The sequence below is a fragment of the Triturus cristatus genome, chromosome 3_2 (genome assembly GCF_964204655.1).
Source record: "Triturus cristatus chromosome 3_2, aTriCri1.1, whole genome shotgun sequence".
NCBI classification, from domain to species: Eukaryota; Metazoa; Chordata; class Amphibia; order Caudata; family Salamandridae; genus Triturus; species Triturus cristatus.
Window position 1 is genome coordinate 840,489,920 of NC_140584.1, and position 15,226 is coordinate 840,505,145.

General features: G+C 44.3%; 1 protein-coding gene across 5 annotated transcripts in view; it reads left to right on the forward strand.

Annotated features, from left to right (window-relative positions):
• Positions 1–15,226, forward strand: part of POLDIP2 (DNA polymerase delta interacting protein 2) — a 260,669-nt gene that overhangs the window by 44,867 nt on the left and 200,576 nt on the right. For all 5 annotated transcript variants that reach the window (XM_085649090.1, XM_085649089.1, XM_085649088.1 and 2 more), the window contains one exon: positions 300–397. In XM_085649090.1, the coding sequence (XP_085505216.1) occupies positions 300–397 (98 nt within the window). The remainder of the gene's footprint in view (positions 1–299; positions 398–15,226) is intronic.

Below are 15,226 nucleotides of genomic sequence, written 5' to 3' on the forward strand. Positions count from 1 at the left end.
ACGCTGCTGGTGCAAACACAGTGTTATTTTTGGTTATAAATGAAACACCATAAAATCTGGATAATGCAGCTGTCTGGTTTTGTGGCAATTTGTGTTCTGTCTTTAATTGCTTAGTAAATATTCCTTTTTCTAGAATTGTCTTTTGTACCTACATATATTATTTTGTGTAGCTACTTTCATATCAGGAGAAGGAATGTAGTACCTTTTGGAGGTAAAGCCTGTGAATATATATATATTGTTCGTTCCTTGCACAACTGCCTACAAATTGTTCTTTTTTTCGTCTTCCTCTGTTTTTGCAGTTATTTCTTCACAGTGTCTTCGGGTACAGGGGTATTGTTCTCTTTCCTTGGCAGGCCAGGTTGTATGATCGAGATGTTGCCTCTCCTGTGACAGACAAGTAAGACATCTATTCTGTACTTTCCATTGATTGACACGAATGTCCTCTTAGCCCTTTTGAAACCTGTGAATACACCTCCTTCATCCATACTCTTTTCATTCTCATACTATGCTTCTGCCCAACCGATTTTTGCAGAGTTTTTAACAGAGTAAGATGAGATCTCAGAATTGGCTGTCGTACACTGAATTTTCTCAACCCTGGCTCAGGTCTATTTTACACATCTGGTAGTATTTGGTTTTTTTCGAACTTCTTTTTCAGCTTTGTCATTATGTCTGCCCACATTGCTATTTAGCATTATGTTCTTTGCTAGATTGTGTCCATCTGTGTGTTTTTTTCCACTCCCCACTGGGGGGAAAAACAGTACATGTACCCAGCTCAGTACTTTGAGGTCTGTGACAGCAGCAAGCTTTCTCCACTTGAAAAAGGGAGAGCAAGAACCATGACTGCACCATAGGTTAATTGAGTTTTCAAATAGACATTGCATAGACAATCTAGATGATTTAGAAGTAGGGTAGGGCTCCAAAAGGTATGGAGTCGGACTCCAAGCCGTGTACTTGATCCAAAAGTGTTCTCTCCATAAGAAAAGGTTTCCCTCAACCACATAAGATCACCCTCAAACCTCCAGATCCTGACAATAGTGCTAGAAGGGTTTGCAAGATTGATGCGTCCCCTCTTGTCTACATTCAGGCCTGCCTTCCTCTTTTCTAAAGTAGGAGGCTGTCCCATCAGACATTTAAAGCCTCATTGCCAGAGGGTCTTTTGCAATCAAGAGTTGGAAATGCTGACGGATGCCTTTGATGAGAGCTTTCACATTAATATCAAAACTATCACCTGTTGCATTGTTTAATAAAGCCTCAACAGCTCTCCAATGACGGAAAGGTAGAAACAAAAAACAAAAAACAAAAAACTGGGAAAGAGAAAGGAAATATCAAAGGAAATAAATAAAAGTGAGATAGAAGAGAATGGACACGCACATGCCAAAAATAGAAAATGGTATTAGCAGAAAGACAAAGACAACCAGGAAAAGAAGTTTCCAGCGATCCACTACAAGGTCGGAGCTCAGACAGAAGCTAGAGGTGCTATCAGAGGATTACACTTCTCCTCAAAAATGATCCTCGCTGGATGTGCCAGTATGTAATAGAAAGGTAAATTTACCAGGTTTGCAAGAATTGTTATGAAGAAATAGGGTATTACGCACCAGAATATCATATCCTAGATCCCTGACACCTGCAAGTGGACCTTGATCCGCAAGTGATCTGTGTGTTTGTAGCATGTGCTGTTTTAGGTCTCGTGCTGTGCACTTTTGGCATCTGGGGATGAGAATACCACTTTTTAAATCAGAATTTAATGTCTGTGGGAGCTCACCATTGGAGTGTTCAGGCGCAGACCTCCCCGTGATGTCAGGCTACAGAGCTCCCTCTCTCTTTTCTGTAGTTAGATTGATTATAGATAAGGGTCACTCCAGAATGTGCAGAAATCCAATATTTTTGCTCAATAACGCTTCACAGAAGACATACAAAGAACATCAGTGTTGAAATGTTTTTAACTTAATTGCGAGGCTCACAGAGCAAAGGCTTAAATTTAACAGAAATATGGATCTTTTATCAGTGATTGCTGCACACCCTTCAATAATTCTGTGCTTCAAAGGTAGTATGGCTCAGAACCTGACTGTGAGAAGCAGACACTGTGCGCACTTATCAAGTACTACCTCGGAGACTTCACGCTCTGAAGAGATTTGGCGGATTGGTAACTCGTGAGGGAACTCTTCCCCGGACCAAATTTTATCGACTTGGGCTATAGGAACTATTGTGAAAGTAACCTTGGGATTATATGCCTTAGAAAGGTACGGACTAAGTGGAGTATGATTCAAGCTAATGAATACTAACCTCCTATAAAAACGGAATTTTCTACTTAAAGGATACTATTCTAACTTTATGAGATTTCCCTATATGGATATATGCGGATATTACCTGAATTAGTTCTTGTCTGTTTATCATTCGAGCATCTGGATATCTTCAATCTCTGGTGATTTATTTCCTGGGATTCTATAGATTTAACATCAATTTATTGATAAAGATCCGTATTTATACTGAATTTTAGGAAGAAAGTTCGAGCGACTGATGCAAACCCTATGTTGGATAGCATCCTACTTTTAATTAACTGTGGCATAACAAATGGTATTGACGAAGCTTCAAGAAATCTTTTTGAAAATAATTATCGGTCAGATTAATTTAATGTATTAGTTAGGTTTGGATTTTTGCCTCTTGAATACACCATCAGCGCCCTGAAGAAGAATGGTACATGGGATTCCGAAACGCGCGTCGGCGCAATTGTGTTTTGTATTTTGTCTTTGATGTATATTATTGTTATGTGTGGTTTTTATGATAATTGTCTTTTGCTTTTTCTATGTGTCACTTATCTTTTCGGATGTGTATGTCTGAATTGTTGACTTATGTACCTTGATTAAATGTACTGCTTCGTCGATGTCTGAGACTCTTCCCATTTGGATGAAGAGTTTAATTGTAATGATTTTTTTGATAAAAATATAAATATTAATTTAATGAGGAAAATAAATATTTTTTGATAATAAAAACTAAATAACGTTATAGGATAGTGTTTGCTCTTTTGTGGGATAGCCTTTTGCTGCAAATATTGTTTGAAGGGGCATGTTGTGGTTTAATGAATCGCACTTATCAAGTACACTCTGAGGTACTGGGGACATGGAATTTGAGGGAATTAGCTAATAAAAAGTTTCGCAGCGTGAATCTTTTATGGATTCACTATGCTGTGAATTATTCCGCCATCTAGTGGTTGGGTCCGGAATTGTAGTATTTTCTCTCTGTTTTGTTTTTTTTTGTAGTTTTTTTTTTTGCTGTTGGTGGGCGTCGACGACGTACCATTTGGTGTCTCTCTGTGACGTCGACTGACTTCCTCTGGAAGTCCCACCTTTGGTAGCCATCTTCAGATTCTTTTTTCAGCCTTTGGGTCTGGATCGATACAGAAAAGCTCCTGAGTTGGAGACCAGAATCGTGTAAAAACGAATTAAAATCATCAGGAAACTGAACACCGGGGCCTTACATCATCACCGGTAACTCGACAGCGACCACAGTTCGACGAAGACCGAAAAATCTACAACTTCGTCGACCTGAGAATGCGCATGCAGGAGGCTCCCTGGGCACGGTAATGGACAAGACGCCATTCAAGTTCTGCAAAAACTGCTACCACAAATACGCACAGAAGGATTAGCACCCACTCTGTAACCTGTGCCTGCCGCTGGATCATCAAAGCGACGACTGTAACGCCTGCTTAGTCTTCACCCCGAAGACGTTGAGGGTAAGGGAAAGACAGCGACGCGCTAACTACAGTATGCAAGGACCACCACCATCATTGCGAGACCTGGACCTCTCCAGCGAGGAAGAAGACAATGTCGCCGAAGGACAAGAAGGCGACTGTGACACCAAAGCTTTGGTCGTAGAAGTCGAGAAGAAGACTTCGAAATAGAGAAGAGAGTTGTCGACCCCGAAAAAACCAGAGGAGTATCGAAAATCAGACTCTAGACCACAAAAGGGATCCTCAGCGCCGAAGCATTTGGCGACCGGAGTTGCATCCAGGCTAAAGCAGACCGGAGGATCCTTCGATAAGGACTCTGGAGCGGCAAAGGTCCTCGAGAAATCCAAGACGTTGAAAGACAGTCTGGAAAAGGAAGCCTCGGCGTCTAAGAAGGAGAGGCCGAAACAAACCTCGACAACCTCTTTGGGGTCGTCAGTCAAAAAGCATACTATCTCGGCGCCGAAACACACGAGGCCCAGATTGAAAAGAAAAGGAGAAGGCTCGAAACCAAAATGGCGCATATTCTCCAACAAAAAAGAGACTTTGACGAAAGCTTGAAACAATACAAGATACTGCTGAAATCAACAGAACCCGAAACCCAAAGGGTTGCCGAAGATCCTATACCACCAAGAACACCCAAAATAATCGACGACGAAGAGGAAAGTTCCTGCTTCTTCGGGGAAGACGCCAATCAAGACGAACAGGCATACGCAGAATCGTTGAACTCGGAGTCTCAAGAACTCCAATGGCAAGAAACCAACGCAGAGTCTCCCGAAGAGTCTTTAGAGTTGTATCCTTCTAGAACATCACCCCCTGATGATATTGGCATGTATAATCAGGTAATAAAAAAGGCTGCGGAGACTTATGGGGTCCAGCTAGAGGAAGAAAAACCTCAATCCTGTTTTTTATTGGAAACATTAATGCCTACACAATCTAGTTCCTATCAATGCTGCCTAGTGTCTTAGACCAGGGAAAAGAGACATTCAAGGAGCCTGCTGTTTGTAAGGATATAACACCAAGAGCTGAGAAAAAATATAAACATTCCTCAAAGGACCCTTTATACATCAGGGGATCAGTACCAGCGGACTTTATCATTGCCTCAACAGCAAGAAAAAGAGCCAAATCTACCCACCACGGTGGGGCCACCCCCGACATAGAAAGTAAGAAGATGGACCTCGTAGGAAGAAAAATGGAGAGAGCTGCGGGAAATCAGTGGCGCACTGCAAACTCAAATGCCTTGCTCAACAGACCCATGTACCAACACTGGAAGGAGGTAGGGGAACTGTTACAAAACCTACCGGAACAATTCCAGAAAAGGGCAAGCCACCTGGTGGATCCTTGATGCGGCCGAAACATCTAGCAGACAAGTGGTATTGGCATTACAGAGAGACGAAACGCATGGCTCAGAATATCAGGCTTCAAGCCAGAAGTACAGAGCAACATAATAAATTCTTCATTCAATGGCGAACAATTGTTTGGTACGGTGGTTGATGACAAACTAAATCAACTAAAAAAGGACAACGAAACAGCAAGGTCCGTGGGAGTCCTGCAGTTCAGAGGCATGCGCAGAGGCACACCATTGTGAAGGCCAGCGGGGAGAGGTACACAACAACCTACTACCTCACACCAAGGTTACCAGCAAACATACCAGGCAGGGAGCCAGGGCACACAACAGGGACAGCAACAAGGCTGGCAATTTCAAGGGAGAGGATCCTTTCGAGGGCATCCCCGTGGCAGAGGTCAGCCACAGATGGGTGGACAGCAAACATCTAACAAGTGACTGCACCCACAAACAGGTACTCTCACTCACAAAGACCAGCAGTGACAGTACAAACAAACAAAAAGACAAACTTACAGTTCCTCCAACATACCACTCCAGTAGGAGGCAGACTAACATTTTTTCAACAAAAATGGAAAGAAATAACCACAGACAAGTGGTTTCTAAACTTAATACAGTATGGGTACTGTATAGAGCTAACAAAACAACCTCTGCACAAACGACCAAGGCAAAGGACACATTCAAAATAAGAACTATCTCACCTAGTCAAAGAGGTGAAAGAGCTTCAGAGCGCGTACCACACAAAGAAAGGAACAGCGGAGTGTACTCAACATATTTCCTAGTTCAAAAAGTGGACGGATCATTACGTCCAATATTAGTCCTAAGGTTTCTAAACAAATTTGTCAAAATGCAAAGATGCAAAATGACTACAATACAAGAAGTGTTAGCGCAATTGCAAAGGGGAGATTACCGGGCAACAATAGACTTACAAGATGCTTACTTAAACATCCCAATAAACAGAAAACCCAAACGTTCCCTAAGATTTGTCGTAAACAAGCAACACTCCCAATTCAAGGTGCTAGCTTTCGGTCTGAAATCAGCACCAAGGGTGTTCACAAAGTGCCTAGCAGCAGTCGCAGCACATCTGAGAAGAAAAGGAATTCATGTTTACCCTCACTTAGACGACTGGCTGGTAAGAGCGAACTCATACAGCCTATGCAAACAACATATACTATAAGTGATGGAGACGCTAGTCCAACTCTGGTTCTCCGTACACAAGGAAAAATCATCAATAGAGCCAAGACAAAAGAAGTTGTTCTTTGGCGCAGAGATACTGTGTTAGGGAAAGCATTCCCCAATGACAAGAGGATAACCGCTCTGATAAAGGAGACTCATCTATACCAGAAGGGGCATCGTCTGACAGTGAGGACAGTGGGGAGACTACTAGGAATATATGGACTCATGCATTCACTTAGTTCCCAACATCCGGCTACACATGAGACCATTTCAAGAATGGCTCCAAACACAAAGGTCACAAGCAACAGGGGGTTGGGAGGATCTAGTGGTTGTCACAAAGTTCATCAGGAGATGACATGATTGTAGACACCACAGGATGCAGTGAAACACATCAACATCTTGAAACTAAAAACAGTGCTCTTAGCCTTAAAAGCCTTTCAGAAGTAGCTATACGGGGAAAAGGTGTTGATACAAACGGACAACACCACGACTATGTTCTACATAAACAAACAAGGAGGGACACACTCTGTCGCACTCTCAAATCTAGCATAACAGATGTGGAGAGGGGCGATCCCAAACAAGATAGATCTGTTAGCAATACACCTACCAGGAAAGGACAATTTGGAAGCGGACAGACTGAGCAGACAAACAGCAGCATCCCACGAGTGGGAAGTGAACCAAACAGAAGTCCAGAAAATTTTCAACAAGTGGGGGACCCCACCTATTTGCAACATCCCACAAAGCAAAATGCCAAACTTCGCATCCAGGCGACCCTACAGCCGGTCCCTAGGGAATGCGCTATGGATAGACTGGTCAGGGACATTTGCATACACGTTACCCCAATACCACTGCTCAACAAGGTGATCAGCAAGTGCAGAATCAGCAAGATGACAATGATTCTCATAGCACCACAATGGGCCAGGCAGACATGGTTCTTGGAACTAATGGAAATTTCACAAGGGACAATGCACAACATTCCAAAAAGAAAAGATTTGCTAACAATGCCAAACTTAAGACTCCTTCAGCCAGAGAGCTTAGGACTAGCAGCATGGCTCCTGATGACTTAGAATTCGCACACCTAAGACTACCAGAAAGCACAATGGCTGTTCTAAGAGAAGCAAGAAAATCAACAACAAGAAAATGTTATACAGCAAAATAGACACACACAATGGTGTCTTACCGAAGGACTGTCAAAAAAAAGATCACAAGAGAAAAAACAGTGCTCAAATATATCACTCATTTACAACAAAGTAATTTATGCTTTACATCACTTAGCAGCAATTGTTGCGTACACATGATGGGGGAAACTGGAAGGAGTTTCTTCACCTCACATGTGGTCAGACGCTTCCTGGAAGGGGCAAAGAGAATTGCACCACCAAAAAGGGTACCACCAACAATATGGAATCTAAACCTTGTTCTACCACAATTAATGAAGGCACCTTTCGAACCACTGCACAAAGTAACGCTGCAAACGCTTACAATAAAAACAGCATTTCTACTGGCAATAACATCACTACGTAGAGTTAGCGAACTGCAGGCACTAACTCTGCAAGAGCCATATTTTCAAATACATAGTAACAGGATTGTCATGAGAACAGATCTACAATTTATGCCAAAGGTGGTATGAAAATTCCACATAAATCAAAGTATACAGATACCAAGTTTCTTTCAAAAGCCAAAGGACAAAGCCGAAAGGGCTTTACACACACTTGACGCAAGAAGAGCAGTCATGTATTATGTGGAAAGAACTAGAGAAAACAGGAGAACATAGCAGTTATTTGTATCCTTCGCAAACAGTTTTCTGGGAAGACCAGTAACCAAAAAGCAATTGCAAGATGCATAGCACAACCCATACAACTATGCCACAAGCATGCAGGACAAGTGTTACAAGAAGTGCCTCGGGCGCATTCAACAAGAATGAAAGGAGCAACAATTGCTTTTCTGGCTAACACTCCAATTCAAGTCATTTGCATGGCTGCAACATGGTCTTCAGTACATACTTTCACAAAACATTACTGTGTGGACATTCAAATGAATAAGAAAGCACAAGTAGGACAAAAAGTCTTATAGCATCTATTTACGAACCAAGGTCCATCTTCCGCCCAGCTACCACAAGACTAGCAAACCGCTACAAAGTCTATGCACAGCATAGTGAATCCAGAAAAGATTCACGCTGCAAAACGAATAGTTTCTTACCTGTCAGTGTAGTTTTGCAGCTTGAAGAACTTTTCTGGATTCACTAGCGAACCCACCCTCCTCTGCCAAGGAAGAGAACCATAAAGAGGACAAATGAAAACAAAACACAGAAAAAAGAATCCGAAGATAGCTACCAAAGGTGGGACTTCCAGAGGAAGTCTGTCGACGTCACAGAGAGACACTGTTGGACCTAACATCCGGGGGTAGCTTGGCTCGAGTGGCAAGGCCTATACTCGCACTCATCTCACACTTCAGCGCACCACCACTAAGAAAAAAAAATGACGCTACACCAAGAAGTTAAAGAAAAGGTGGAAAAGCTTTATCTTTCCCTGCTTCCTGTTTCTTTTGAAATTCAGATTGAATCAATCAAGGTTTACTTATAACACAATAGGGTCTTAACATTCCATTGTTGCTAGATTGGCAGAATATCAAATTCATTAACGCCATGAATGAAGTAAGTAATCATAGCGGTACCCACAGCAATCACCTAGCATTTTGTATAGAGTTTACAGATCAAGAGCTGCACATAACAATGGTTTTAACTTAAGTCACTCAATATTATTCTCACATAGTGTTGTCATAGTTGTAAGTACAATCAATAAATATTGTGTTGCACAGGACGTTGTCACTGCTGTTGGCAAGATCAATAAATATTATAATGCACAGGGCATGGTCACTGCTGTTGGCAAGATCAATAAATATTATACTGCACAGGGCATTGTCACTGCTGTTGGCAGAATCAATAAATATTATACTGCACAGGCATTGTCACGGCTGTTGGCAAGATTGATAAATATTATGCTGCACAGGGCATTGTCACTGCTGTTGGCAGAATCAATAAATATAATGCTACACAGGCATTGTCACTGCGGTTGGTAAGCCCAATAAATATTATGCTACACAGGCATTGTCACTGCTGTTGGCAAGCCCCTGGCTCTCACAAGACTCATCTCCTCACTCCCAGCCCGCAGGCTCGATGATGGGTGATTCCCCTGCCCTTCCCCAGGGGAAGGGCGGCAATGGGCCTCACTCGGGTCTCCCGCCCTCCCCTGGGGTTACCTTACTCTTCGGCCCGTCACAGGCCCTTGCGCTGGTTCCTTGGCCTCCCGGCGATGTCCGGGCCGAGGGCCTTTCTCTCCTGGCAGTTCAGGCAGGAGGTGGGGTTGAAATGCAGAGGTCCGCTCCTCACTCGGCCTGGGCTCTCATCCGCAGTCGCCTACGCAACGCGACCTGCGAGAGCACAGCCCAGTCAGCAACTCGGGCGGGGGCGGCGTCACGCAGCCCGCCCCACTGTCATGTGATCTGAGTAGCAGGACTTCAGGCCTAGCGCGGCCCACAGGAAGCCTCGGCGGTGCGCTCCCCTCACAGAGGACCACGCCTCCAATCACAAAGGCAGCGACGGGGCCCCAGTCCCTCTCACGGCGACAGGGGAGATGGTCCAGCGGACCCCAGGCCACAGCGGTAAGGGTCTCCTTTTGGGATCTCCAGCAGGGGTGGCTCAACTTAAGGGGGGGGTGATCTACAGCTCAGGGCAAGCTCCTCGGACAGCCAGTTTCCCCAGATCTGTGGCGCTGGTCACGTTTCTACCCCGTCCAGAAAAGCTGTCAATTACAAAGTCTGGGGTACTCCAGGGATGAAGAGACTTTGGGCCAGTGATGGAACTTCCTATCCTAATTCAATTCAATTCAATTGTTCTTTATTTCGGTCACTTGGACCATAAAAGAATTACAACATAAAAGAAATTCATATCATTGGAATACAATAAAATTTACAGTTAATTTAGCAATTTGTAAAACCATCATTCGTTCAATAACTTAATACACTGGGTGCGTCTGCGCCACATTGAAGTTAAAAATTTTGCCAGTGCAAAAACAATTGGGGCAGACAGATCACTTTTCAAGATCCTGTAGGCTGGATGATAGTGCCTAAAACCCAGGTTCCTCAATATTGGAACAAGCCAGTAATTTCTTGCTTTCCTGTATGCTGGACAGAAGAATATTATGTGTAAGTCGCATTCCCTCCAATAGTCGCACGCTGGGCATTGGAGTGAGCTCTCAACATTTGTCCATCGTGCAGTGTGCGCTTTGAGAGGAAGGGTGCCATACCGCCACTGCAGAAAAAGTTTCCTGGAAATTGGGGGCGCAATATTGTCAAGAACATCCTCCTGCATATATAAATCTTTTACCCCCAAGAATTTGCCCGTCAAAGATCTCTCCTCTGCATTGGTTGTGTTAATGCGCAGTTGGTATTCATAATAAACTTTTGAGAGAGACTTTCGTGAAATTCTGGGGCAGATATTTTCTGGGTCGGACCATAGATTTTGCCTGCCCAATGACTCACATAATTGCTTGACATGTCTGAGCCAAGGAAACCGTACAGGATTGCTCAGTTTCATTATTTCCTGAAGCTCGGCTCTAAAATTAGACAATTCTGGTACCGACCATAGTCTCTGCCAATACAATAGCGGTTTCAAACTTAATTCTTCCAAAATCGGTCTTAGGCCTAAGTCCAGTCTCAGTGGTAAAAGAGGGGTGCTAGACGGGAGGCCTGCTAGTTGTCTGATAAAATTGTTCTCAGTGACCTGGAGAGTATGAGTGGCAGAATGCCCCCATAATTCAGCACCATAAATCACTGCCCCTTTAGCTTGCATCCTGTAGATCTGTAGCCGAGAAGAAAGTGGCTGATATGTCAAACCACTGGACATCCTTGCCAGACCACCTGTCATTTGGGTTAGTTTGAGTCTAGCCTTAGTGCAATGTGAGTCCCAAGTCATAGACTCATTTAATGTTATCCCAAGGTATTCAAATTTGGAGACCCTTTCCAGCCTGATGGGTCTTAGTGTGGGGTTGGGACGTAATTTCTTGGGGGGGTTGAAGATCATGTACTTGGTCTTCGAAGCATTTATCGCCAACCCCCGGATCGCACAGAAATTTGCGAATCCATCAAGGATCCGCTGAATGCCCATTGGAGACTTTGAGAGCAACAGGGTGTCATCCGCAAAAAGAATAGCAGGTACCCCTGTGCCTCCGAGTCTAGGAGCATCAATGTTTTCCAGCGCATTTAAATGATCGATCACCCCGTTGACAAATAGGCAGAACAGAGTCGGCGCCAGCACACAGCCCTGTCTGACCCCCCTGTCAACGGGGAATCGGTCAGTCAAGGTGCCCCCCCTTCCAAACCTCACCCTTGCATAATTCCCCGAGTGGAGTCTTTTTAAAATGACTAATATATCGTTGGGAACCCCCATGTCATCCAGAACGCCCCAAAGTTTGTCCCGAGGGACTAAATCAAATGCGGCACGCAAGTCAACGAAAATAGTATACAAACTGCCACCTTCTATTAAAACAGTTTTCCAATGAATGCAATTTAATCTAAAAATCTGATCAATGGTGGAGACTTTCCTCCTAAAGCCAGCCTGATATGTGCTCAAGATGTTTGATTCGTCCATCCACTCTTGTAAGTGATTGAGAATCAGTCTCCCAAATAATTTTTGGGAGACGTCTATGAGACTAATTGGTCTGTAGTTGGCTGGGAGCAGAGGCGAACCCTTTTTGAAAATTGGGACGATCTCTGCTCCCAGCCAAGTATCAGGAAGCTTCATGCCCTTAAGAATAGAATTAAATAAAAACACAAAATATGGTGCCCATACTTCAGGTTCCTGTTTAAACAGGTCTCCCGGAAGGCCATCCAAACCCGGTGCCTTTCCTGACGCCAGACCCATAATGGCTACTTTAACTTCTTTGAGTGAAAGGAATAGTGACGAACTCAAGGATATACTTGTTTGTGCCTGGACAGGATCGATCACCGTCCCCTCTGATGGCATATATAGGGACTGGTAATGGTCCTGCCAGGATTTAGCCGAAATGTTTGGTTCGACCGCAGAGACCAGCTCTTCTGAGCCTGTGTTTACACAGCGCCAGAATTTCCTTGAGTCTCTGCACGCCAGATGTTTTGTTAATTTCTCCCACTTTTCCTGTTCCCATTCAAGCTTTGCATTTGTAATTAAGAATTTGTATGCCTTCCTTTGCTCACTAATTTCGTCCCGGTCATGTCCGTTCTTTATTAGAAATAGGAGGTCCCTTTTGGCCTTCCTACAGGTGGAATTGTACCAGAGGGGACCAGTGGTAGTCACACGGGCCCTGTGGGGATTACTAGTTAGAATTTCTAACACAGAAGTGGTGAGATCTGCATGTAGCTCACCCAGCTCCGTGAATAAATCTATCATGCTAGTGCCACTATTTAAGACTTGAGCCTTCTCTAACAAGGGGGTAACTAAGGCGTACAACTTGGGGAGCAACCCTTGTTTCGTTAGTATCGTCTCCCATTTTATTCTTCGCCTATTGTTAGAAAGAAGTAACCCAGCATCTGGAGACTCTCCATTCCTTTTCAAGGGTTCAAGACCCGCGCAAAGGAGCTCAAGCTCCAGAGCATTATGGTCACTATCCTCTCTTAGCAATATACGAAAGTCACTTAACTTTGCCCATAATGCCAGTGGGACCAGAATGTAATCGAGGTTTGATGTTATATTTCCCCTGTGGAAGGTACATTTTGGAGGTATGTCTGATGGTAACCTTCTGTTACAGGCCCTAAGTCCGTGTTTAAAAGTAAGTGATGAGATTTGCACCGCCAGAGGAGACCAGGCTCTTGGGGCCGGTAGCTGGGAGGGGGGTATGGACCAAACAAGGTCCTCCTCCTTGGTCAAGCTATCCGATGAGCCCATAAGGGGCTCATAATGGCAGTTAAAATCTCCTCCTATTATATAGGGGACGCCTTCAGGGATTGTATTAAGGGCAAGATCAAGCTCATCAATGGTACTTGATTCTTTCGAAAAGCTAACTGGCCTTGAATAGACATTTATTATCAATAGCCGGTACAAGTCTGGCCATTCTAGGAGTACGGCCAAAATATCCTCCGAGTTTAATGCCAACGGGGCAGCCCTGCAGCCTAGGTCTGTGGCTATCCAAATTGCCAGACCGCCAGAAGGGCGGCCCTTGCCAGACCATTTAGCATTCTTTGAAAAAACAGCGAAGCCAGTGGGAGTAAAATCTTCCCTCAGCCAGGTTTCTTGGAACAAACAGATGTTCCTATTCTCTATGAAGATATTCCAAGCCGGGCAATTTAATTTGTTGGATAAACCTGCCACATTCCAGGATAAAATATTTAGAAGGGGAACTTTGATATTCTCTAGGTTGGGAGATAGTGATATAGTGTCCATGGGATTTGCATTCGGGTTGGCAAGGGGTTGGTCTTGTGCAAGGCTCCCCAGCACCGCACCGCTAAGTTCTATAGGAGACACTTCACAGGGATTCAGATTCGTTTGTGTCTGCTGAAATCCAATAATCTGGGTAGAATTGTCAGGTGGGTCAATGTGTAGTGGGGTGCTGTTGCAATTCTCCACCTCCCCTGAGTTTTGCCTATCCAGTCAATCCACTCTATCTAAATAACTAAACCTATTGTATGTTGGAAAGTAGTCATCCCTCATAATTCTAGGAATAGGGTGATTTTTTTGTACAATAGATCTCCTCCTACAGTTCCTTCTGGTAGACACAAGTTCCCATCCCTCTCCCTCCCCCTCACATCCATTTGAGGGGTAGAAAAAAGACAAGGGGAGTGTTTGAATTGGCGACCCCTGCGTGTTCCGTGGCCAACTGCAGATATACTTAACAGTGGCAGGGTCCCTAAAGTTTATCACTACACAGTCACCCTGGATAGACTTCCTAGTGGAGCCTATCCACGGTGTTCTTCTCACCATAAGAACCTCGCTATGTGAGCCCTCAGGCAAAGGTCTGTTGATGGACAACCAGTGAATAATTTTATTTTTTAGTGCTCCCACTGATTCTCCGGAAGAAGTGGTTAATTTCGGAATACCTGCCAGAATCACCACGTATGGCATAGCTTGAGGTGGGAGATTAACTATCCTATGCTGTGGGGCCAGCGTTGGTGTCTCTAGAGGGGGAGGAGCCGAGGCTTCTTGTCGAATTGTATTAGCGCTAGATGGATTGAGTGGCAGGATTTCCCTGATGTACATGCGGAAGGTTGTTGCGTTGGAATAGGGATAGGTAGGGGTGGGTGTTCAAAATTATTATCCCTCTCCTTGTTAGTATTGCCATTGGAAGTCTCATTCCCCTCTACTGTGGATAATAAACCCGTGTGAATTTTCACTAGAAGTGACTCTATCTTGGAGATGCGAGCCTCCAAGGGATTGAGGATTTCCCTTAGGAGGATTCGGATATCCAAGAGAGTGGGTATCTCATTCCCTATTGTACAATTAGAAGTAGGGCGTGGCACAGGCCTATTTTTAGCAGATGATGCCCCATTTTGCCCAGGTTGCCTTAATAACTTTGATTTTGGGATCTTGTGGGACGAGTCGTTTTTGGTAGAACACTTGGGAGCGTTCACCTTACGTCCGCCAGAGGAACCAACCTTTTTGGGGATTTCTTTTTCGGTATTGCCCCCTCCCTTGACCTCCGTGTTAAATCTAAAGTGGAGATAGGATTATCGGTGATTATGTCACCGGTAGAGAGGATTGGAATCCCCTTCAAGGGGAGTGATGGCGCTCCGGCAGAGGGGAGAGGCATGATGCTTAATTCCGTAATATCGGACATCTCGCCGTCAGTGGTATTTACAATAGGACTGCACTGCTCAGCTAAATCAGGAATAACATTTGATCCTACAGGGTCTACCGTGTTTGGGGCAACAGATTGTTCAGGCGTGATAGCAAGTGCCAAGGGCCCTAGCGAGGATCTTCTAACCCAGTCAATTTCCTGGGATATGCGCCGTTCAAGGAT